The sequence below is a fragment of the Charadrius vociferus genome, unplaced genomic scaffold (assembly GCF_000708025.1).
Source record: "Charadrius vociferus isolate BGI_N301 unplaced genomic scaffold, ASM70802v2 scaffold276, whole genome shotgun sequence".
NCBI lineage: Eukaryota > Metazoa > Chordata > Aves > Charadriiformes > Charadriidae > Charadrius > Charadrius vociferus.
Window position 1 is genome coordinate 2,739,864 of NW_009649075.1, and position 26,141 is coordinate 2,766,004.

The 26,141-nt window shown below is 42.4% G+C and overlaps 1 protein-coding gene across 1 annotated transcript in view; it reads left to right on the plus strand.

Annotated features, from left to right (window-relative positions):
* The window catches only part of COL22A1 (collagen, type XXII, alpha 1), a 219,796-nt gene that overhangs the window by 23,649 nt on the left and 170,006 nt on the right, over positions 1–26,141 (plus strand). Inside the window, exon 3 of the mRNA XM_009888174.1 lies at positions 18,625–18,699. Within this exon, the coding sequence (XP_009886476.1) occupies positions 18,625–18,699 (75 nt within the window). The remainder of the gene's footprint in view (positions 1–18,624; positions 18,700–26,141) is intronic.

Genomic DNA, 26,141 nt, shown 5'->3' on the forward strand with positions numbered 1-26,141 from the left:
TCACTCTCCCGCCAGGAGCGCTAGGTCCATATCATTCCTCTTGACTTCTCTCTTTCCTGGAGAGGCAGTGGTGGAAGAATTCAAGAGGAACTGGCCTTGGGATTGATCATTATAAAGACAGTTCTGCTGAGAAGCTAATGATGTGATGGCTAGTGGATAACAGGTGTAGAAAAGATCCAAGATGGATCATGTCTGACTTTGACAGGACTCAGTCCTGCATTGTCTTCCTTCTTATATGAAAATTCGCTCTTTCTGTAACAGCATGTGTCATATAAAGATACATCCTGCTCAAAGAAGTGCCCCTGTGCAGGCCTTTTTGGGATGGAGTCACTGTCATCTGAAAGGCATTTTGCCTATCTCTCCTCTTGTCTGCCAGGACAGCTACCACTAGTAGCTTAAGGCAACATCCTGGTGAAGCATAACCTACCAGTAGTGGGTACCACTGGTACATAAGGACTTAGCATTTACTTTTCTCCTTTGTGCTCCATTGCGATGAGTGCTGGAGTAACTCAACCACATCCCTGCTGGTTCTGGATGGCTTAGAGTGATCTCTGGGATTGAGGCAATCACTTTAAACAAGGCATCACTTTAAACAAGGCATCACTTTAAACAAGGCATCCTTCTCTGTGCTGAGGAGCAGTGGTGGAGAGCCTCACTCTACAAGTGCACACACAGTGGGGCAAGAAGTGCAACCCAGAGGGATGTGCTGTGTTAACACAGGCCCTTGGAACCTTCACCACTGCCAGTACAAGGCACTGTCCCACCATAGCCAATGGGACATTTGGTGGGATGGGTTCACTCTGTGCTAATGAGCTCTTTCTAAACAATGACCAGACATGGTTCAGGGAATAGCACAGTCCCAGGCCAGTAACCTTTCCCTAATAGGCAGCGGGAATGTGACATCCTGGTTTTGGGTGGATGGGAGTAGGGAGAATAGTTTGGCTCTGCCTTCTTACTCTCCTGACCAGAGAACGACTTTGGTTTGTATAAAATATAGAAGTGTTGAGCACTGTAAAGCAGATGGGATGTTTGAGTGTGGAAGCATTGGGCCATACTACACTGTTGTGGGGTGTGGGTTCCCTCAGCTAGTCCTGAATGCTGTCATCATTGTTTTTCTTTAGCAGCACAGCTATCAGGTTTGTAAATAGTCCTCATGCACATCACATCCTTCATGGTGTGTTCCTCTACATGGATTTGGGGTTTTGTACAGTGAACTGTGAAGTTTAATTTGAGATGTTGCTGGGATGAGGAGCCCAGTGAAATATGGAAGCTCTGGAATCTCATGGCCAAAGCCAAGAATGTGATGTATTATATATAAGGGTTTCTCACTGTTTACCAAGCCAAGGCTGCCTCTGACCTCTCCACACGGGGAACTTGAGGCATGCTGTCTTTCCTACCTCCTTCCTTTGCTCCCCAATAATTCTGTGTGAGCCTTATCTAGATGAATCTCCATTCACCTGAATGTCTTCGCATCCTCAGATTGAGTTTGGGGCACTAGCAGCCATAATAGGACACATCGCTGTTTCATAGCAGGCCTTGGCCATTAGGGATAGGGCTTAGTTTGTGGTGTCTGTCCTATGTTGCTCTTTTAGCTTTGTTTCTCTGCTGTCAGCAACAGCAGCAGATGGGTGTTCACAAAACAAAACACCCAGCTACATTCTGCACTCATTTACATTGATCTAAATCCAGATTAATTTCACTTTAATGAATGAGTAACTAAGCAAGAGAGTTGGCCTATCACCACACTTAGCACTAATTAGTAATTTTCTTACCAGTGTCTGCAGAAAAGCTGATCTGTTTTGTATTCCGAGCTGAAAAACACCCTCTGGTTTGCAGTAATTTTCATCACCAGCATCTATGTCATTCCTCTGGGCTTCCACAGCTGCTTAGAAAATCCTGTTGCAGGACGAAATAATTTAGCCAAGCTGCTGTCGCTCAGCAAGTGTGGGGCGCGGAAAGCTAGACATGCTCTCTGCCATGGGGACTCCCCTGGAATTCATTTTTTGTGATAGCTGCTTTCCATGCAAATAGACCAGCTTTTGTGAAATACCATTGCAGACCTGTGTGAGTGGCAGCTGTGCTCTACAGTAAGGGTAGCTTGGCCTTTGTTGGAGGGGTTGGTACTTGCTCTTGGTTATTCAGAGCCTCAATTAAAGGAGGCGAGCTGTGGTTATTAGTTGTGCTCACTGGGGCAGAGCACAATGAGGTCGGCTCGCTGTGCGAGGGAACCCCCTGGATGGTTCAGACAGCTCAGGCCTCCCAAAGACCCAGGGGGAAACGGGGAGGGGAGGAGGACAAAGCTCCCAGTGCTGGTGCCAGGCAGGGACACTTGGACTAAACATGTCAGTCCTGCTCTCCGGAGGGGATGTGGGGCAATGCGTGGGAATGGTGTTGGTGCCAACAAATCCTGGCAGTGGGGCCTTTGTTCACAGGCAGTATTTGCTGAGCTGATGGATCCTGTTTCCATTGCCCTGAAGTAGAAGGTGGCAAAGGGCCAATTGGTCCACACTGGGACTTGTGGATTGCGTTTTGGAGTTATTAAAAGTGTTTTTTTTAAGAAATGGATTATATTCCTTAGCTCTATTTTCCATCCTCTGCATTCCCCTCTCATGTATTCCCCATAATTTTTATAATGAACTTACAACTTTTGCCACTTCAAGCTTTTGGCCACTCTAGCTAATCATAATTATACAGAATATTTATAATCTTATCAGAAAGTGTTAATGAAAAGCTTTAATGTGTCTAGCCATAATCCTGTAGCAGACTTCACCACCATTCCTTCCTTCACACACGAAGTCCCAACCCAGTATGTGCCCTGATACACTTCTGCAAGCACAAACTCATTCTCCTGCAATCCTTGTTCAGAAAAAAAATTTCTTTTTCAGGTCAGCACATAAAATATCCACTCCCCAAGACTGTACCTCTGCAAGCTGTGTCAGGTAAACATGCACAAACCTTCACCACACTCAGTTAAGGATCAAGTCTCTCTTTAAGAGGGGAGGAATCCAGTCTGCAAAGGGTAGCTGGTAACTTCCTTAGGCATTGCAGTCCTTACGATAATACCAGCTCCTCTTCCAGTTCTCCCTCTACACCAGCAATGTATAATTGCAAGCCAAGCCTCACTGAATAGGCGACTACCCTAGTGACTAAAGCTGTGATACTATTTTCCCATAGCCCATGCGGGACAGTCACTGTGATCCAGGCCGAATAACAGCTCTCCATATTATCAGCAGCTGCACAGCTGCCCTGCTCCTCTGCAGCATGCACACACACACACCTTCCCCATTCCTCCTGGATCTTATGGGCAACTGGGAGATGACCCTCAGGGAGCTTTCTGCAGTGATGCTTTTCTATAGTGGTCCCTTATAAAAATGAAAGCTGATATTGCCCTGTTCTTTGCCAGGTGTTTGTGAGCCCTTCTAGCTGTGCCCTCTCTCTGTGTAGAGGAACATGAACATCCCAGCCAAGCTCTGTCTCTGCTCCTCCCTGCTTTTATTTTGCTTTGTGCCCAACACACTCTGTATGAAGTGTGGGAAATAACCGCTAAAGAGCTTCAAGAATTACTTTTCTAGGTGTCGACTATGCTAGTGATAATCTGCCTCTGTTCTAAGGCAGAAAGAGGGAGGGATATCTGATATAATAGACGTGATATGAAAAAAATAAGTTAAATTAAAGCAGTAGAGTCTGTCCAGTTCTCAGTGCCTGTGTGGGTCTTTGGTGCAAGGAGAGCATCTTCATTTTAGTGCTGTACAAAGGCATAGAACAGCGGGGTTCTGAGGCTGCATAACTGTGTCCACCCAGCGCCATGCTGGAGCCAACAGAGGTGAGCTGGCCTGGGGAAAGACATGGTGGGTTGTGCTGAAGAGGATCCCAGGGGATCCCCATGATGGGTGATGCAGAGGGAGGATGGAGACCTGGCTATGAAATCCCACTTCATAGCTTCATAGCCCCACCTCATGAAGAAATTCCCAGTATATGTTCTGTAGAAGCATCACTTAGAAAAAAAAAAAAAGTCTGGGAGGAAGAAAAGAAATTGTTACTTAGCCTAAATTTGAAATTCTGGTCCCAGGGGTCCTTGGAAAAAAAAAAAAAAAAAAAAAAAAAAAAAAAGGGGTGTGCAAATTGAAAAAAACAAACAAACAAAAACAACAAACCCAAACAAAAACAAAACAAAAACACCAAACCTGTGGGAATTAGTGCTTTAAAATGTGCAGTGACTCTGCAAGGACACCTTCTGGATATCAATTTCACTACAGACCACTTCTTCTGCTGAGCTGCTACTGAGGCGTTTGATGACAGCAACTGTGTCTGTTACTGTGTCCACAAGAGCTTTTCGGAAACCGCTTTCCTTCTCAGACTGGAGAGGAGAGTGCAGGATGAGCAATTGCTGAAAGTTGTCCTTCAGGACTCATCAGAGGCTCTCAAGCTGAAATACTGTACTTCTGCTTGCAATTTTTATTTTATTTCTGATTTAGACATCAAGTTCAAATCTCTGCTTCCTAACTGGCAGCAGATAAAATTATTCACCTCCTGCACCATATACCCCTACGTGTATGGATGGGCTTGTAGACATTACATTGTGTAGGAAAAGAAACTGATGAGAATTGGTTTGGGACCTCTTAATTAAATGCCTGCCATAGAGAAAATGCTAATTCGTCAAGATTGAACCTTCCTGGGAAAGCCGATTTAGACAAGTTGTTGGTGATGGAGAGGTATTGGGAAAAAGTATTGAAGTTATTAAAATGTCTTATTTTGAGGTGTTTTTTTTTTAATTGAAGAAGTTCCTTTTCAGTTCAAGACATCAAGAATGTGATATATTTTTAAAAATCACTGCAAACCACATTCTCTTTCAGACAGTCAGTGTGCTTAGCTCCCGAGAGAGGAACTGTGGGGATAGGTACAGTCACTCCCAGCTTGCAGGTCCTCAGTAGGCACCTACTCTCTCGTGCCATGGTGTACCTTTTGTGGCTTTGGAGCTGAAACGTTTACAGCATTAACTCATCCTGGTATGCCTGCGTGGAGGCTTGGTTTGTGTTGCCGGCAGGGTAGCAGAAGAATAGCACAATTTGATTGCAAATAAATGAATAAGAAAGCACAGGTGTATGGCAGAGTGTGGCAGTCCTGTATTATGGCACAGGCCTTGATAAACGAGAGCTTTTGTGGCACAGACAGGTTCTTAGTGAGGAATGAAGGCCTCAGTATCCACAAGCGGCAGGGCTGTAGCTGCTGATTGATACTCGCGTGCTTTCTGCCTCTTGAATTGTTTCCTTTTTGTACTCTGAGTTGATTCTCTTCCTCTCCCCTTATTGCAGAGTTGTCTTGTCCGAAGCATCATTCCAGACCTCTTTTTTCTCCTTAAAAATGAGTGATTGACATTTTTGAGTGGGGCAACTCTAGGGGGGAAAGGAAGAGGAAGAATGCATTTGAACTATGTGCACCTGGCTCGAGGAACAGAGCTTATGTTGTGCCTGCTTTGATTTATAGCCCCCAAACGTTTGCTTTCCAGGCTCTGGTTCTAACATCCTTTGTGTAGTGGAGAGAGGAGGGGGCAGATGCCCTCAAAAGCACTTCCCACTTCGTTGCTTTTCTTTCGGCTGCTTTTATGCTTCAGAGGAGAGACTGGTGCAATTGCCCATGGGAGTGAAGTGCCAAGATTTCACGCAAACCTCCTTAGAAAGTATGGGCCTGGTGGCATGCATGGAAACTGGCAGGTGGATGAGACTGTTTGGATAAAACTAATGTAGGATTGAAGTTATCTTTCAAAACACAAGTTCGGAAGTGAACCGGATGCTTTCAGTCTGGCTTTTTTAAAAGTGTGTTTGAGTGCTGTAAAACCCAGATAGTCCCTTAAAGGTCTTTAAATCTGTGAAGATGCCAAATGTCGGTCAATGACCCTTTTAAACTCTTAGCATGTAAAAAAGCAGGCACTGGGCTTGATTCTGCTATCATTCAGTCATTTTGAATAATGTCTTTTTCAAGATGGACTCTGTAGCATACTGGAAGGCAGAACCAGAGAGTTTACTGAGCTCTGAAAGCCTACAACTTGTGGTGGTACCCGGTCTGGGACAAGCCCTTGTTCTCACATGATCTATCACTTCATCCCTATGCTGTTTTCATTGGTGTCCCCAAAGGTTATCCCCATGAAGATTATCAGAGGGATGGTTTGCTCTTAAAGGATCTCTTCTGAAGAGCTCTACCACCAAAGAAGTGTCACATGAGTTTCTTTAGTTTGGGATGGGGCCTTGCACATGCTCATGGCTACCTTCTGCCTCTGTGTGGCCAGTTCAGCATCTTGCCCATGAAAGGTCAAATTCAGGTAGTGGAAGGATGTGGGCTGCAACCAGGCAAACTGCTGAGTTTGCTGAGGTACATCCATCCTTTGCCAGGACATTAATTTATCCTGGCTTCTTCTAAGAGGAAATCAAAATCACTTATTTATCTTAAAAACACCTCTGTTTTGCAAAGGTTATGTTATAATTCTCTACAAAACAAAACTAAATGCTCAACCAGAATCAAGTCTTGTATTTATATGGAAATTTCCTTGCTTTGCTCTTGTGATATAATTATACTGCTGCTGGTTAGAGTCCCAAAGCCACCGTTACAGTAGCCCCCAAAAATACCCACGTGTAAGAGGATACTGTTCAATTTGCAGTTGTATAATTACATCAGAAGAGTAATGCCAGTCAAAGTCCCTCTTAAACATGTCCTTGAGCTGTATTTCTCTCTTGAAAGTTATTTGAGAACAACCAGTGTGTATTTATTGATCAGCTGAAAAGGCATCAGCTTTGAACCAAGTTACTTCTAATCAATTCACTTTTGGAATTACTATGAAGTATGAAAATGCCATGCCTGGATTTCCTTTTAGTATTCTGGGAAAGTCATTGTTTTTATAGCAATTTAACAAATAAAATAGCATTTTCAGTTTTCTTAGGATTTACTTTTTCTAAAATCAATTATAAACTCTAATTTGACATCTCACCATTCTGACAGTGCTCAGATTAGGAGACCCTACACTCTTCTCTCTGTGTTGTGGCACATGGGAGGATAATGGACAGACTGGCTTGTACCTCCAGCCAGCAGTGGGAACTGATGGCTTCAGCAGATCTGTAGCTGTACCGCTCCGTTGGGCTCATTTGGGGAGTGTGCCTTTCATGAATGCTGAGTGCAAGTGAGATTGATGGGGTTTTATAGCAGAAATATTGTAATGTTCCTATTCAGTGAGAGCCAACCTACCGGAGCTTCGCACTGAGTTTATTTTCAATCTCAGTTGTTTCAATTACAGGACTAACACAGAATTGCTATTTTAAAAACCAAATGAAACAAAAAAACCTTCTCTCTTGTGTCAATAGTATTTTACAACATTTGAGTCCATGCTAAAACCAACCATTGCTATAGGATTTTTAACATTTTTTTTTTCTACTCTTGCAACGATGTTCCTGTTGTGAAATTTGCTGCTGGCAAAATTTTGCTTCAGTATTACTTGTTTAATAGCAAAGGAAAAAAGATAAGAGTGATCCACTTCTGTTAGCGGAGATGCTTCTCCTCCTATTTCTACAATCAACACTTGCACGTGTAGTATTGATCTTTGTAAGTTTTTAAAGGACTACAAAGCACAGATGTTTCAGCTCTGCTCTCACAGACAGTGGAAGTCTCATTTGTTCATTACATTGATGGATATCAGAATTGATCTATATCCAATAGCGCAAAATCCAGGAAGAGAAAAGCTTTGTTTTATAAAACTTCCTGAGTGAGAAGTGGAGGGAGAACAATGGAATTTTTGGAAGCTTGGCAGTTCTGCAACCCTGAGATGGTCAGCTGACTAGACAGTCTCCCTGCAGTGCTTTGCAGTGCTCCCTGTTGCCATCCACAGACTATTCACCCTCATCTACATCCCTGGAGAGGCACTGTGTGCTGATCTCTTCTTTCTGCACTTTTGGGATCCTCTCTTTGGTAGGTGGTGTAGCTTTGTCTCCCCACAACCAGGTAAGTAGTACCTTCAATCCTTGTTCTTCGTCTGGAACACAGGGGCAAGCAGGAAACTTTCTCAGCCTTGCAGGACCCTGTACTACTGTCCAGCCTATGAAGTGCAGGTAGTGAATGCAGCTAAAATTGTCACAAGGAGCCCAGTAGCTGGGTCAGGAGTGACATGATCCATCTGTGCTCATAGAGCACGGGGAAGACCTTGTTGCTGTGGCTGTTGGCTCCTGGAGGATGTGCTCCAACTTAATTCCATACTATCGTCCGGTTGAATATTTTATAGGTCATCAGCATGAACATATTTTCATGGCAATTTATCTGCTAGGGCAATGGTTGGCCACTCAAGAGAAACCCTGCGGTTCGCTGGGATCAAGCACACTTTGCATGGTGAAGCTTCACCTCTTTCCCAAGATGGGAGAACCAGAGAGAAAGGGGTGGACTGGTGCCCCAGAGTAACAATCAGCTCACAGCCTGGGTGGAAAGCGCTGCAGCTGCTAATTGCTTTCCTCCAAACCTTGTGCTGTTTGCCGACAAGCTCCTTGGCACACAGTCTGTGTATTTGTTTAGGGGCAGACACAAGCAAATTAGCTTGGAAGTGCCGAGGCCCGATGCTATATTCATAGTTCCCATAGTGCCATTTATTCCCTGTGGGAGCATGTGCAAATTAATTCTGTATGCTGCTCACTTAAATGGTGCTAATTACATCAGTCCTCTTGACAATATACGTCTGCTGTCAGCCGTCCAACGAGCTTCTTGCATTCGTGTGGGTTGGTCAGTGAGCCCGGCAGCGTAGGTATCTTTTGGAAACACAAGTCCTCACCAAGATTCAGCAGCTTTTCTAGGAAATTTTTAAGGACATCTGAAGGTGGGCTGAGGGTTAGAATATGGGATCAACTTGGAGGTAGGGCTGTTGGGCTTGGTTTCCTGTGTTGGTGGGGTTGTGTGGTTGTCACTTCATGTAGTGTACCTGTAGGAGAATGGTCTCTTTTGGAAGCATGTTCCACAGCATAAGCCAGACAGAAATGACAAATAAAAAAGGCAGTGGACTGTGACAAAAGGAGAAAAGAAAGAAGCTTGGATCCAGGGTGAGAAGGTGGCATAAATGCATAGCACAGCATTCCACATTGTGGGGAAAACAATATTTTTCACATTTATGTGAACAGTTCCAGTGTAAGTGAAGCAGGACAGGAAGCAAAGTGTAGACAAAGAATTTAACAATTTTTTTTTTTCTTTTTTCACCTTCAAAAGGACTTAAAGTGTTTTGCAAATGCCAGAACTCTCTGCATTTCCCCTGTCCCTACTTAAATAGAATACAACATTTCTTGGCTGTGCGCTCAGACCCTTTCCCACTTTCTTGTTAGAACTGAGTGCATTTAAAATTGGTGACCTGTGACCATAAAATGAATTTAACATTTCTGCCCAAGATCTTTTGATCTTTATTACATAGCTTTTAGCAAAGGATGATATTTACGGGCTGTATCTAAACTAGTAACCGTAAATGTGGCCAGAAGCATTCCTGGGCAATGTAAAGCACTCATCTGCACCGGTGTCTGGCCCGTTTTGGCCTAGGCAAGCTAACACTCTGTCGGAACATTTCTAGGGCCCAGATGGGTACTTACAATGTGCCAGGGAGTGTTCATGGTCAGCAACTGCCTTGTTTTGGAGGCTAAGACTGTTTGCTCTCATAGACGTGGGCTTGAACATGCCTTGGTCTCAGTGCCCAGGAATGCACCCAACCATGCTTGTTTTAATTGGATGGATGTAACTGTGGTGCCTTTGATAGATGTCTAATTTGGGAACCATGTGTCCTCAGGTTCCCCCTGTAGGCAATTGGGAGAGAGTAGCTTTCTCAGGGGTAAATCAGGGCACCTAAATTGGGTTTCTGCTCTGAATTGGCCTCTGAAGGAGCCGTGCTTCTCCATTCCTGTAGAAGGAGCCAAAGAAGAGCATCTTTTGGCCTGGGACTGTAAGTGTATATTGCATGAATGCTCTCTGGGGTATAACACCTAGTAGTAGTTTTGATTGCCCCCTGCGTGGAATATAACATCTACTGGACAGTGCTAGGCACTGAGCGTGTGGTTACTCAAAAAAACACATTTTCTGGCTGCTGTGCTGGTAAAGGGGGAGGGAGCCCTGCAAACGTAGATATCTGTGCTCCCACTGCATCACCCAGGACTTAGCAGCCATTGGAGTCTGAAGAGCAATTCAGCTGGATGTTGGTGCATTTTTAGACTAATGTTTTAGTGGCAAAATGTGACAACCTTGGGATATTATGAGGAGTAGGGTGGGCGGTCACTATGTTTGCTTATAAGCTGTGTTGTGGGGAGGGTTTGTTATTCCCTTTCCATTTCATCGTGAGCATTTATGAGGCACATCACTGTAGTGACAGAGTGCCTTGGTGTGCAAATATGGAAAACTCATCCAGAATCAGTGTAGGCATTATTTGAAGGGAAAAAGGCAGAATCTGCGCTGGCTGCAGTGGCTGTGAATCGGTAATTTTCATGGCACTGATGGACTTTAAACTTTACAGTGTGAAAATACAGTGTGATTTCAGGAAGGAAGTGAGAATTGCATAAGGCATTAAACTGCAAGATGGAATCACATAATTGCTGTGATGGTCTGTTTTACCTACACCTTGCTACAAATTATACTGTTAGTATAGAAGCAATTGCAGTATCATTACACTGTCAGTGCCACCACTGTAGTTGAAAAATAAGCCAGTTTTTTTGCTTATGAATTTGTTTCCAAGGGTGGGTGGCACTTTAAGGATTGCTTCATTTGCTGGGAAAGAATATCTGACAATGAACATTTACAAAAACTATTTAGTGAATATGGGCAGAGCGTGGAGGTATTTTTTTAAAAGAATAAGTATTTTTAAAAGAGTGGGAGAAAAATCCCCTTAAATGTTGAGGCTTCATAATGGTCCATGTACAATGTTTTATAAAAGAAACAAAGAAAAAGAACAAATAAAGGTAGGTCTCTATATAGGAGTTACTTTCGTCATCAGCTGACTGCGGGGAGTTCAGTGTGCTGGAGGAACTGCTGCACAGCGAACCGTCTAAGTAATTGAAGAGCAGAGCTAATGGGGTCTGGGAAAGCTCCTCTGAGAAACTACTTTCATGAAATCTTCTTGACTTAAAGAAAAATTTTTCTCGCCAGGCCCTTCCCCTTTAAGTGTTGGCTTCAATTGGAAATTTTGTTTCAGTGTAGAAAGAATTGACAATATTAACTACAGAAAAAAATAAGCTTGCTCTATGCACGTGCCTGCTCCCCCCCGCCCCGTCTGTCCCCCCTGTCTCCCATCCCCCAAATCTCTTTCTTGCAAGGTTCTTGTTGTTTACCTCTGAAAAGCACAGAAGGTCCAGAGTTCATTATTTTTGGACAGTGGCTAAAGAATAGTTATTCCTTGCAAATATTTTGTGTTTTGGTCTAAAGTTTTTGAAGACAGCTTTTAATGAGGCCTGCATTTGCCAGACTGTTCCTTAACTGTGGATAGAACCTATGGTGGTCTAAAGGTTGCTGTCAGGGAATGAGACAACTCAAATGTTTAGGTTGGGAATATCACAATTTTAAGAGAAAGTGCAGACTTTCTATTGCAGGAAATGAATAATGATGGAGAAGCAGAGAGTAGCTGAATCTCTGACAGTGCACTGGGTGCTGCTGAGATTCTGGAAACCTAAAATTCTCAGTTTGGGGAAAAAAAAAGAAACATGGTAATAAACAATGTTTGCTTTAACCTTCTTGTGTTTCTATTCTCACCTCTTTACTTTATTCTTGTGTAACTTGACAGCTACACGTGTTCAGCATTCATTATACACAAGTCCCTGGAGGAGCCCTTGGCAGCTGAGGGCTTACTTATTCTTGAAAGAATAAAAATGAAAATGAAGAAACTGTTTCAGCAGAGTCCTAGGGACAAAAGGATGGAGCTCTGTCAACTGGGGTTTGTGTTTAGCACTTTACAGAGAAGGTTTCTCAATAGAAAACCCTAAGGGGCAGCAGGATCAGAGCAGTCCTGGCCAGGGATTGCTATAACAGACACGATGCCCTGACTTTAACCAAACTTTCCAAATGCGGGAGTGCCTTCAAAAGGGTGTTTTGGAAAACACCTACTCAGATTGGACTCATGGAGAAGGCAGTTCTTCCAGTAATTATGCTCTTTCTATGGTACAAACAGAAATAGAGATTCATAAATTTGTGGGGTGATGGGGGAACATCATGGTCCATCAGTGCGAGCTCCCACAGCACTGCAGGCTGCGCCGTTCCCCTGCACATTACCTGCCCTTTGGGTCTGGCTCTGAGGCAGATGCATGCTCAGGCTGGATCTGGGATTCTCAGCGGAGGGAGAGCCTCACGTCCTCCTCATATAAGCTAGTCCAGAGGTGGAAAAAGGAAATGTCAGAAAGGAAAAAGTGCCTTATGGTTTCAATCTGTCTCACTTCAGTTTCAAGGGAGAGTTTGGCAGATTTAATAGTCCACTACAGTGAAAAATCATTTCTCCGTTTGTATGTTTATAGACCCTAAATAAATCTTGCTATGTCAAACTGATCGTTTTCCCTTTACCTTTCCTTTTCCTTTTTTCCTTTTTGTCTCTCTTCTCTTCTCTTCTCTTCTCTTCTCTTCTCTTCTCTTCTCTTCTCTTCTCTTCTCTTCTCTTCTCTTCTCTTCTCTTCTCTTCTCTTCTCTTCTCTTTTTCTTTCTCTTTCCTTCCTTCCTTCCTTCCTTCCTTCCTTCCTTCCTTCCTTCCTTCCTTCCTTCTTTCCTTCCTTCTCTCTTTCTTTTCTTTCTTTCTTTCCTTCTTTCCTTCTTTCTTTCTCTTGTTCTCTCTCTCTCTCTCTCTTTTTCTGCCTGCTATTTTCTCTTTCTTTTTTGCTTTTCCCTTTTTTCTATCCCATTTTCTTGACTTCCCTTTGAAATGGCTTGGAAGCAAAGAGACTTGAACTATCAGATCATTCACATTGTTCTTTTCCAAACTCACAGCCCTATTATTACAGTTTCACATCAATATGTCATTAATATTAATTTAATACTAGTGAAAGTTCCTGAGCTGACATGCTCTGCTGACATGTCTCTTACAGTGCATATACTTTGTAAGACATAGTGTCTCTTTTAATTTTAAAATGTTTGACAGCGTCAGGATTTTTTCATAAGGAATAGTCTAAAGGATGATATGTAAAAATGAGGCTTAAATCACTCATTATCATCAAACAGATCTTGGTATGATTTGCTTAAAGAAAAGAGTGTTATCTGCAGTTAGATCACTTTCAGAAAAATACGTTGTGCTACCTTGAACCAAGAAGCTCAGACGTACCAAGTCAGCCTATTCAGTGACGAGCAGGATTCAGAGCAGGATTTCATAGTCACACGAAGCAGGACAGAAAGCCCCATTTCCTTCAGATTCTTAAGCATTTTTATGATGAGAATTACCTCCCCTAACTTCACCTGCTTTAAAGCAGTGTATCTATCGCAAAAGAGATACTCAATCTCTGTCAATATTTAATGCAGAGAGAGACATCTCCAAGGAATGGTGCATCCCATCCTAAAACTGGTGTCCAAGACAGTCCCAGAAGGTGCTAAAATAGCTCAGATTAGGTAAGACTTTCTCAATGCCTAATGTATTGCATGAGTTCTTGGTGTGTTCCTTCTGAAATCATGCATTGCAAAGATCACAATGTGACTGTTACTAAGGGCACCTCCTGAAAGTGTATTCTTGCTGGAGAATACAAAGCCCTTTGGGGTAATTTTAAGTGTTTCTGTCTGTGTTTCTTCTCTAAATCACCACTTCTCTAAATGACCAGGACTGTAGAAAAAATCTAGGGAAAGTAGTCTTTCTATGTGAAAGCTAAGCATTGTAAATGCCAGTCTTAACTATCTTCTTTCATCAAAACCAATAGTACTCCACCAGGTGCACAGTCACTATAAGAGGTGTGAGCGTCTTTTGAAAGCATTCGGGATACATTTTCCATAAGCAAACGTCCCTGGTGCTTGGAAACCATTTAATGCCTCTTTGAAAGATAAACAGTGTTCATTTCTCTTGGAGATTCAGTGGTCACTACGACTACAATATTATTTCCCAATATTTTCTGTTGTTACTCATTTGTACTTAAGCAGCTCCTGCAGCAGACATCTTATTAAATCCTGCTCTGTTCCAGAGGACCCTGTAGGTTGGAGTGAGGCAGGACAGGGATCAGAACAGAAAAACAGAGTACTGAATGTGAAACACTCATCTCCTGTCAGTTCTGTGTGTCTGTGGTTATCTGTAAAGCCCCACCCAGGAGCCTGGCAGGTAGAAAATTGTTGCCCTTGAGTCAGCACCAAGGCTTGTGTGAGGCTGAACTGGTTTGTCTGTTTGTTCACTGATGTGGGATCCACTGAAAAATTAAGAGATCTGTAAAAAGGGAGTGAAAAAGGAGGCTACAAGAATGAAAAGGTTCTCCTACATTGAGCAAGTCATCTTCTGAGGCACCTGTCTCTAGAGGAAGGAAATGAGGTTTCAGGTGACAGCCTTGGGTGGATCTTCTGGAAGCAAGTCAGTCTCAGAGAAATTCACCACCCATCCTAAAAAAAACATACAGTTGTCTTTGTTAAGTTCGGACTACCAGAGCATAATAATAGTAAAAGAGAAGAAAGATACCTAGGAAAACATATAGCTTCCTAGTACAACACTAATTATGGGACTTTGAAATGATGATTAAGTATCGCTATTAAAAAGGGAAAAATGATTCATCTGTATAGCTATAGACCAGTATGCCTGATCTCACTCACAAAAAAAAAAAAAAAAAATTGACGTCGATGACAGTGAATAAAGTATTACAGAATGTGAATTATTATGCATTCCTATTTAAGGATTATAATTTTATGAGAGAGAGGTCATCTCTAACAAAACTAATTTCTTTCTGTGGAGAGTCACAGTTTGGTTGATATGGTAACTACCTAGATATAATACATTTGTTCTTAGGCATTGTTATTGCCTGTTGAATGACATTTGCATTAAAAAGTAACACTCTACAATGGATTAAGAGCTGACTGATATCATGTAGCAGGTGTCAGTGGAAAGTCATAATTTCTAGTGCAACTGTAAAAGGGATATATAGCAGTTCTGCTGGTATTAAAAATTTCCATGAATCGCATGGACATAAACATAAAATCTTTGCTGATATAATTTGTGGATAAAGCAAAAGACTGACAGAATATTACATAAAGTTGAGGACAAGGAAGTAGTTTTAAACAATATGTATTTAAAAGCAACTGAGAACTCATATAGATTTCAATGACATGACCAGAGAGGATGCAACAAGGACCAGTGGCTGAAAGCTCAGGTCAGTCAGTGGTATCTTCTCTTTTGCAAATCTGTAAATGCTTACAAATTGGTAGACATGTAGCCATGGTGCAGATTTTATTGCTCTTTCCACCATTTGCGGTGCAAATCTGCCAAGCCAAATCTGAGTGTTTGCTCAGAGTTTGACCTGAGAGTATCAGAAAGAAAAGGCATAAACAGTCTGATGTTAAGCTCTTCACCTGTATCAGGGATCTCACCTAAAGTCTCCAAAGGAGAGGAAGAGCTTTCATCTTGCCTTTCCTATCAGTGCACCCCTGGGTGTAGCAACGAGAGCTGATGACTGGTTGGGACGGATTGATGTGCTGTCAGTCTGACACGTTGCTCCTTTGGACACAAGTAGCCATGCTGCTAATTTGAATGGTAAAGCACCAACCTCTTTTGTGACTCTAAATTATTCTGTAGCTGGGAAATGAGCATTGCAATAATTTTCTTTCCCTTGTGGACTGTTTATGCTTGTGCTTTAGATGCAGGCAGGAAGGGAGAAGCTAAAAGGAGCACAGGACATTTGTAAAATGAAGGCCAAAGGGAGGCCACAGTTCTCTGAGAGGTAATAAGAGATTTAAGGGACAGACCTGATAGAAGACAATAATATTACTAACATTGGCATTTCTAGTTTTTGTGGCAAGATAGTTCTGCACCAACGCCAAGCCCATGAGTTTGCTGTATAGTGCTGGTTTCAAAATAGGAGCTAAATTCAGGAAGATTTTGCTAGCTTCTACTTCCCTGCTAGGAAGCCATGGTTCTTTCTAACTGGACCTGGTAGATGGCATGTGACGTCATTAAAGATTGGAGTGATAATTTATATATCTATAACTCAGACATTACCTCCCTGTTGCATGAAGAAGTACCCTGCCGTGCCTGAGATGTTTTATTCTTCCCTGTATATCTCTCAGGAGCCCTGGACAACAGAGCTGAATGACATTTTTGTGATTTTATTCATACCTTCCATTTGCTTATTCTTTATTTGGGGAAATTTTGCTCGTTTTGGTTTCTTATGTTCCTTATTTTACTGCATAGCCATACATCTTCCAGTTCCAAGACTGGGGCTCAGAAGTGTTGTTTACTGCACTGACTCAGAGCCTGGAAACAACAGAGCATTCATTGTTAGCAAAGCCAAAATTTAAAGGATCAGTAAAACATCTGCACAGGGCTTCTGAAACTTCTAAGCAAATCTTTTGTCAATACAGCTTAGTTTTGAATGGGAATAGAGGTGGCCTAACTTGGCTCTTGCAAGTCTTCATGGTTTAAAAGTTTTTCAACAAGTTTTCCTAGCAGGGGAGAGGTTCCCTATCATGTTGGGAAGTTGTGCAGACCTCAGAAGGAGGGGAACCTACCACATGGTTTCACCTGTCTGATGTTAAGACATAAGCAGGTTTGAGTGAAGTATCCTGGCATTGAAACCAACAGGCATCAGGGAGCACAAGAGACCTCTGGCTAAACTGTACATGAAGTGGCCCTGTGCATCAAGCAGTATTGGTTCCTGGTATGGTGGCGGAGAAAGACTACTCTGAATTTTATCTATAGAAGCAGCAGCCCTAAAGATGGTCCAAAGAAAATCTGAAATGCCCTGGATGATACACACTTGCATGAGCAACCACATTTGCCTCCCCTACTGCTGTGGCAAAGGGGTGGCTGAAAGTGTTTGACTGCTTTTGACTGCTGCGTTGGCTGTTTGGGCTTCTGGCAGTGGCTTTTACAGCCCCCTTTCCTTCTACTGAGCTGTGAGTACCTCATCTGCAGCTGATAATCTGGAAAGTAAATTCATTAGCACAATAAAGCAGGAAAAATATCTGATTTCATTGCTGGGCTTAACTAAACATTGTGGAATATTGGTGGGTTTTTTTTACTGAGAGTCAGGAAGGAGGAGGAGACATATAGGGTCTGCTAGCCCTATATTACTGAAAAGTAATTTTTATCTCATGATTTTGGATGTAGCTTCCCATGCAACTCAAGGTAGGCATACTGTAGAAAGGCTTCAGAGCCCTGTGAGATTGTGCCTCAGTGGTGAGAACGTTGCCTGGGCTTGGGTCACCTTCAGCTCCTGGCTCCCCATCCCTTAGAGAACATTTGGCCCTTGGGGCTTCTTTACAAGCACAACAATTAGTGATACTGAAAGAATAATGTACGAAGTACCAGGTGGAGGTGATGCGAAATACCATATGCAGCAAAATGAGTACTGCAGCTGCAGAGGATATGTGTACTATCATGTGTACAACTGGGCAAATGAAGGGATGGGACCTGGCTGTCCTCACCTGACTGTTCTTTAAAACAGAGAAAGGACATAAATGTGGGGCTGTGCAAGCGGTGAAAAGTCAGGGGTTCAGTTTTATATTCTCATTAAATTGATTCCTTGAGCTGCCTGTCCCCATTGTTTACAAGTGTGCAATTACCTATTGATCTGCGAAAACAAAGCATAAATAAATGTTGCTTCAAAGGTGTGGCAGAAAAGATGTGGATAGGTACAGAGTTCTCTGCAGAAAAGTGTTTACCCGTGATTACGTTGACACTAATTGGGAGCATGAGAAATGGCTGACAAAGGCTGGGTATTTTCATGACTTTTTTGAAATCTGTGTGTAGGGGTGAATATTCTTCAAAGTTTTAATCATAGTTAACACTGCTTTCTGCTTGAACAACTCAAAGAACAGACACAAAAATAGTCATGGTCCTGGAGGAGCATTAACAGGGGAATCACAAGTAATACAGTAAGAGATAGGAGAGTGGGGTTCACTTTTTGTCTCTGACACCGGTTTGTGATCGGACCTTGGTGTGAGTAAAGTCACTTCATCCTTCTGTGCTCTGGATTCCCTCTCCTGTCTTAGCACTTAAGGTTTGAGGTTTTTCTGAGTAGGAACTGTCCTTTCTGAAAAGTCTAGGCAACACCCCAATGCCAGCTGGGCCTTCAGAGGTTTCCATCCAACAAATATGGGAATGGAACCATATTTTCAATTTTCTTAAGTTTTTGTGACTTTCATACAGATTTATAGACTAGTGAAAGAGAAAAGCCCAGAGTGATGTCCTAGCTGAGAGAGAGGCTCTGGTCATGTATATCTGTTTAGCTTCTTGGCTGGGCAGTCATCAAAAAGTGGCATGAAACCAGACATAGTGTATTGGGTGTCTTGCCCAGCATGTGGTTAGGGGACAGAATAGAGGAAGGATATTTAGGGTGTGCAGAGACAGGGAACAGGATTATTGCTGTGGGACCATGTGCAAGTGTTGGACAAAACCCAGGAGATCAGCCTTTGTTAGTTCTATAGTTTCCAAAATGATGTGTTTACCTGTGATAATTTTGTACTGGTTCTTTTGCTTTTCAGATGTCCTGTGTCCAAATGTCCACGTGGAAGGAGATCGATTCAAACACACCAACGGGGGTACTGATGAGATACCAGGTAAAGAGACAAACTTTTCCGTTGGACATCTGGGAATTGAAATAATATAACTGTATGTTTCTAGTGTGATGTTCTGATTCATTACACCTTTCCTGGTTGGCATTTTCTTAATCCAACATGTATTCAGTAGTGGAGAATTACATTAGAAACTGCAGGGCTGGAAAAGAGTTATCTGTTGACAGTTGACAGCAAATTAATCATGAGCTTTCTTTTGATATGACAGCAAATTAAAAAGCCAACGGAGCTTAGTGTAGTAGACAGAGGAATGCAGTAAGTCTTGGAGATAACTTTTTTTTACCACTTCACAGTTGGTGAGTTTTTGATCTGTGATTGTCCAAGCACAATGGTAATTACCACTGAAAAAATGCTTATGTATGTGTATATAAGAAAAAAAATAAAACACCACAACATAAAAAAAAAAGAAAGAAAAAGATAAAAAGTCCCAAGAAGAAACATCTTTTCTGAAATGCTGGTGAAAAACCAAGAGGAAAGAGAGCCTGGTGATATCTCTGCTTTTTGGTGAGTTCTGATATATCTTTCCAGCCAGCTGAAGGACTTAATCTGTCAGATATATGCATGGTCTGCACCTTTTTTCTAGCCCCCCCAAGACTGTTTGAGCTGTTGGCAGAGAAAAACTGCCCATCAAGGATGTACTGGGAATATCTGTGGCTGACCCAAAAACATAAGTCACTGCAATGTGGGAGGCCGGAGGCTCTTTTACAACTTGATTATGAGTAGAAATGGTCAATGTTTGACAGCTCTGCTGCTCGCTCAGAGTTTTTTCATTGGGGGATTTTTACTGCCTGCACAAAATATCAGTTCCAACTGTGCTGTCTGTAGGCAGCTTATTTTGGCTGCAGTCTGATTACATCTAAGCTTGTGATAATGCTGGGTGGTAACATCTTTTCTGGTCATTAGACCCAAACTCATAAACCCAAAACACCCATTTTCAACTGATGTTTACTGCTAGGTCTTGCGCTAACCTCTTCTGACAGTCCTGCTGTCTCTGGACTGCACAAACAGTACAGATTTTCAGCAAATAGCCATACTGATTCTGAATGAACCTATTTGCAGTGGAAGCTGCTGCTCAAAATCTGTAGGACGATTGTGTCCCTCCTCAGATGATCATCTTCTACATGGTCCTTTCCGGAAGAATGGAGTTGCAAATGGCTGCCTGTGTCTAGTTCATGTTAATCTGAATTTTAATTCAAGTGCTAATTAATAGACCTTATGCTTTTATCCGACTTCAAAAAGATATCTTCTGTTGAGCAGTGTAAAGGACAAGAATCCCACTTCAGTTTTGATGCAAAAGTTTTGAGTAGAGCCAAGTGTAGATCTATATATGCAAGCATATTTATATATGTGTATACATTTACTTATGAACTTCTGTAAAGTTTTTGACTTATTTTTCCTTTTATCTTCAAATTCCACTTTGCTCCCAGAAAGTAAGTCAATATTCAGCATTTTAACTTAAAATATGACTTTGCTATTTTATAACTGTAGACTATTTCAGGTTGGAAGGGTCCTATGGAAATCATCTGGTCCAACATCATACTTAAAGCAGACCCTACTTTGAAGTTAGGTCCACTTTCAAGTTAGAACAGGCTGTTCAGGGCCTTGTACAGTTGAGTTTTGAGTATCTCCAAAGATCGACATTCCACAGGTCCTCTGGGTGACTGTTCCAGTTTGGTCACTGTCACACTGAATTTTATTTTTTTTTTCCCCTAAAATCTAAACAGAATTTAATTTATTGCACCATGTCTGTTACCCTGGTTAGAGTGGTAGGGCTGTCATTTATTTGACCTAGGGAGCCTCTGTTCACTGTAAAGTGTAAACATTCACCGTGTCATGCAGTGACTTAATAACAGGATTGTTATAGTATCTAATTAAAGTGACATCTCTGGCCCCTCTCCACCAATACAGGAGGATTTGTAGAAGGCTCCTGATTGCTCCTGTACGCTGAGACAACAACAATTACTTTCTCTTCCTGTTCCTGGTGATTAGGAAAATGTATGCCCCTTCTCTAGAAAAAAAAATGATTGGATATTCTGAGTCTGCTAAGGGTTGCTGTGCTGCACTGAGATGGATCAGTATAGGACCAAAATGCTGTTCCACTTCTTATGTACTCCTTACATTCTCTGTAGCATATTCTGAAGACCCTGGGCTTCTGGGTACATTTCCAACAGAAAATTATTGCCTTCTCCCAGCTAAAATAACTGGAAAATTTATATTGGCTTAGTGTGCTGTGTTTCCTCTTCCAAAAGGATGTGTTGTGCTGTTTGTTGTTGCTGAAAGGCTTTTCTGTTCTGCCCCAAAGAGGACTGCACTTGAGTTTTGAGGAGCAACCTTCCTCCTGCTCCCTTACACTTGTCAGAGAGGTTCAACTCTGGAATTTCTGAGGATTCACCAGTGACAGCACGGGGAGAGGCTGTTCCTCTGCTACCCAGGTCCCTCATATGCTCAAGGATTTGAATTTAACACCCATATCCTGTCCTGAATGACAACAAAAATTGATCCTTGCCCAGTAGGATCCTAACACAGAACTTCATAGTTACATCTTGCAGAAGCTTGTTTCATGATGGACACAAAGTGCAGCCCCATAGAGTGGAAGGCACAATAGATCTCATTTTGCAGACAGGGAAGACTGTATTAAAAGGCTTCTCAGATTAAAAACCTCTTCCGTCTCTCAAACAGTGACAAGACATGAGAACTGAATGTAAGAGGGAAAAAAGTCTTTCTGTTTCCTTGTTGTTTTTTTTTTTTTTCTTATATTTTTATTGTGTGAAATGCACCAGCAGACAGCACAGGCAATCTTTTCACAAAGAACATCACCAATGCCAGACCTTTCGTGTATACCCTGCCTGCATACAAGTTATAGCATGACCTGCTACCTTTAAGTCCATGCCTGCAGTTAAGTGAATGTGAACTAAGTCCCTCTGGATTAGTAGAAGTGAAAATAGAAGCTAAATCATAAAATGATCTATAAAAGGGCAAACTCTGGGAGATGAAGGGAACCAGTGGTGTGACTGAGAGGTGAAAGTTGCATGGCACTTTGTTAACTCAGAGGCTGAAAGTAAGGATGAGGAGGGTGGCTCCATGCATAATGAAGTGAGTAACTGCATCAAAAAGCACATTTTGAGTTGAAAGAGAGCCAATAGCCTAAACTGATATTTTCCTTCTAAAAGACAGGTGATTTTTTTTTTTTTCTTTAGACAAAGAGAACTAAGTAAATCTCATCTATCTGGACTTCAGCAAGCACTTGTTGAGTACTGTATTGAAAATCACTGCTAAAGTGAAAAAGGGCAGAGATTAATATAAATTGTAAAGGGAGCCAGAAGCTGGCTAGAGGAGAGATAATGATGAAGTTTCTGGGAAAGGGAATAACAAGCCAGAGGGAGACAACTGTGGACCTCCTCAGGGTCCAGTTTTAGGTCTAATCTTCTCTGTCAGTTACCGCTATATACATTTGGATCAGAAGGAGGAACTGGTTGGCCTCAAAAGACTGGGAAGTTTTTCCAACTAACTTGGGACTATTGGTTTAGAAGGCTTGTTATCATACTTATGGATCAATAACAGGACTTTGTGCTATAAACATGTACTCTGGAAACTGATGGTGTCTTAGTCAGCAGATGTTTGTAAGTCACAGTGCTGTACAGCTGGGGATAAAAGGACATTATTGGATAAGGTAAAGTAGGTCCTGTAGAGATAGGGAAGAATTCATGACAGTGGACAGGGCTTTGGTTACTGCTTATCTAGAAAAGCGTGTTCAAACCTCCTTAGCTCAGGAAAGATGGATTCAGCTTCAAGGAGCTATTAGTGTGGTCAGGAGCCAGAGAGACTATTTTCAAACAGGAGATTAAACAACTGGGTTTGGTTAATCTTGCAGTGTGCAGGTGGAAAGGGGAGATACTATTGCTTTGCCCAAATAGATCAGCGGAATAGCAGAAGGGAGATAGAGGAATCACTCAAGCTAAAGGACAAAGATCATAATAAGAAATGGGTGTCAACTGTTTAAGAGATACATTCAAGACATTAGAAGAATGTTTCAAACTGTCAGAGAGGTGAAGTACTGGAACAAGCAGTGAGTTTATAGTAATGAAGATAAATAAACACTGATGGACAGTCATGAGTCCCTTATAGCAGAGGATCGTACTCTATGACCCTCTGGTATCACAGCATTTAAATAAAAAAATCACTAGCTGTAGCATTTGGTAAGGGCCACCACAGTGAAATAGGTCTGTAAAAGGTAAGAATGTATAGGCAGCTTTAGTCTACTACTGATACAAATTTTGGCAGTGAAGTGAGGCAACATCTGCTTAGCAGTTCATAACAAGTAAATTCAGAATATAAATGTTGCTGCATGCATTAGAAATCACACAGGGAATTTTGAAAGAAAGCGAGAAATCTGATTAAAATACTGGATAAACACTGTTTCTCTTCCAGAAAGTCTGATATTTTAAAGCAATGCTTAATGATAGTAAAGAAAGTTCTTACAGCATCCTTATGGGTACTGCGGTGTTTGTTTTTATCAAGTAGAGAAATGAAGACAAAGGATGATTTAACTAATCTGCCGTGAAGTATCCACAGTAAAACCCCAGTTGTAATGTTTAATACCTCTTATATTGCTGAATTGTCATTTTGGTTCCATCAGCATTTAACACAGGACCATGGCCTACTATTAATCATGACCAGGCAGGAAAACACAATGATAACATTTTGCACCCTGAAGATGTGCCCCTTGTGTATTTTTACAAACCATTCTATTACATCAAAACAACCCACTAAAATTGTTGAAAAATAATTATACCTCTTGAGGTTTTAAAACTTCACATTTGAATTATTTGTATTTTAAATTAGACCTGCAGGACGTGGTATTTGGCTGTAGAAATCTGGATGATCCCTAGAATTAAAAATGGGCTGAGCTCTAGTTCTCAACATTATCCAGCAGAGGTGATAATACTCCTCAACAGATACTGACTGCTGTTTTCAGAGGGAATTTGCCACAGAAGTAAAGAAAGACCTGCAATGATTTCCATAAAGTGCTAAGAAAAATTAACCCTGGGGAGGGATACTTCCAACCACTACATCACATTATACATCCCACGCTGGATGGTGTTAATGGGGCAAGGAGGAAACATAAAAGCCCTGACTCCAACTCTTGAGCAGTGGCACAGTCTGTATGTATGAAGAACAGCAGAAATTGCATTATGGGTCGTACCACAGGTTGACCTCAGCCTCTAACTCTCTTCCCCATCTCAGAAACTTCCATGCACAAATGAGCAAAATGCCAGTGTATTTATGACCTCTGTGTTTTTCTGTAGCTCTATAAAGGATGTTTGGGCATTTTACGATAGAGGATCTGGTTGTAAAACTAGTAACCCTACAATTATAGACTGCAGTGGCTGGGTTTAACTGTCAGCCTGTCTCCAGTGTCCTGTGGTTTGCAGCACAGGGTTTGCATTCCAGAGATGCCAGTGACTCACCAGCTAATTATAATATCCCTGGGACTATTTATATTTGCCCACTAAAACACGTGGTAGCAGGAGGAAATTGGAGTGTCCAGGCTGTTGAACCTGCAGAACGAGCACATTAGACCAATGTCCTCTGGGGGACAAAAGCCTTTTTGTGGTGCCTGTGTGATGGGCATTTTGCCCTCCCTTTGCACTTGGCAGTCCGTATTGTCCCTCTCATAGTCTCCTTGGGAAGCCCCTGAGAGGCAAGTGGAAAATCCGCGAATAGCTGCAGAGATTTGTAACGGATCACTGTCTTCAGACAGTAGATGCACAGACGCGGTGGTCACCAGCAAAGACTGCGCATATGCAGTGATGGTGAAGACTGGCTATTCGTGTGGACACCAGCTACTCTCCTCTCCATCCTCCGTGTTATACCCATATAGGCAGGACTGGAAGCAGCTACAACGTTTATGGCAGGTGGGGCAGAAGAATGAAGCTTTGCTGTGCCATGGCACAGGCACTTTGCTGTCATGTTTTTCAGTGAGCTGTCACTAGGCAATGACAATGGGGATAGGGCCAAGGGTTTCTTATGCCATCCCACCCCCCCACCCCCACCTTATCCTAGGAAGTCCCCCATACAAAATTTCAGAAACAGTAATCAGCGCTGACTTCAGTGCTAATATTCGCCATTCTGTAAGGACCTGGAGAGCTGAATTTGAAACAGGGGTCTGGAGACACACACATCCGGCTATAGCTGCTGTGTATCTAGGACAAATAAATAGGGAAAGTAGCAGCTGACCTGTACCTCTGGTCTCAAGAGTAATTTCAGTCTCCTGAGAGCAGGAGAAAATGGCTGGCCTTGTGCTGTGGGGTGGATTTGTCCTTTGGGCTGGTAGGTGGGACGTCTTCAGTGCAGATGTCCTTATGAGTCCCTTTTGGCTTTGCTTTCTAGGAGTCTATGTACTGTGCAATAACTAATGTCAACATTATAGCCTAGATCTTTGCACTTAAAAGATCTTTGAATTTTTTTCAGAGATTGCCAAATGATTCATCTGTGTTCAAGGACATTTTAATACCCAGTAACTCCAAGGAAACCAGGTCATGCAGTCATCCATGACTTCTAAGTGTAGCCAGTGCAGTCCTACAGGCTAGCTCTAACCTGTGCATTAGATGTGCACTGTGGCATGCCTGGTGTCCAGATCCTCCAGTTATCCACCATGGGGACCTGTGCTGGTTTCTTTTGGGCTTATGTACCAAGGAATTTCCCTTCTATAGAAACTAAAGGATTAGGAAGTGAAAGTGTACAGTCACTCCAACAGGGGGTAGGGTGCCACCAAAACATGCATCTGGATCAGGAGCTAGGAAACACTCAAACACCCTGCAGAGTACACTTAACATTGCTGTCACCAACAGAACTGGGTTGAGGAGTTCCTTGAATTAAAATCCCATGTTTTAAATTAATCTTTCTCCTGGTATGGTTGGAGATGTAGCTATCAATATGTCCTATTAGATCCTTGAGACAGCAAGGAAAGTGCGCAGCAGGCTGACCACCCTGGACTTTGGGAGAGCTGACTTTGGCCTCTTGAAGAAGCTGCTTGGTATGGTGCCGTGGGATGAAGCACTGGAGGGAAGAGGGGCCCAAGAAAGTTGGTCAATATTCAAGGACAGCCTCCTCCAAGCTCAGGAGAGATGCATCCCTACAAAGAGGAAGGCAGGCAGAAAAGCCAGGAGGCCTGCGTGGATGGACAAGGAGCTCCTGGACATGACTAAAAGAAAAAAGGAGACTTGTAGGGAGTGGAAACAGGGGCGGGTAGCCTGGGAGGAATACAGAGGAATCGTTTGAGCATCCAGGGATCAAGTTAGGCAAGCTAAAGCCCAGACAGAACTCAATCTGGCCAGGGACATTAAGACAAACAAAAAAATCCTTCTTTAAGTATGTCAGTGAGAAAAGAAAGACTAGGGAAAATGTGGGCCCTCTCCAGAAGGAAA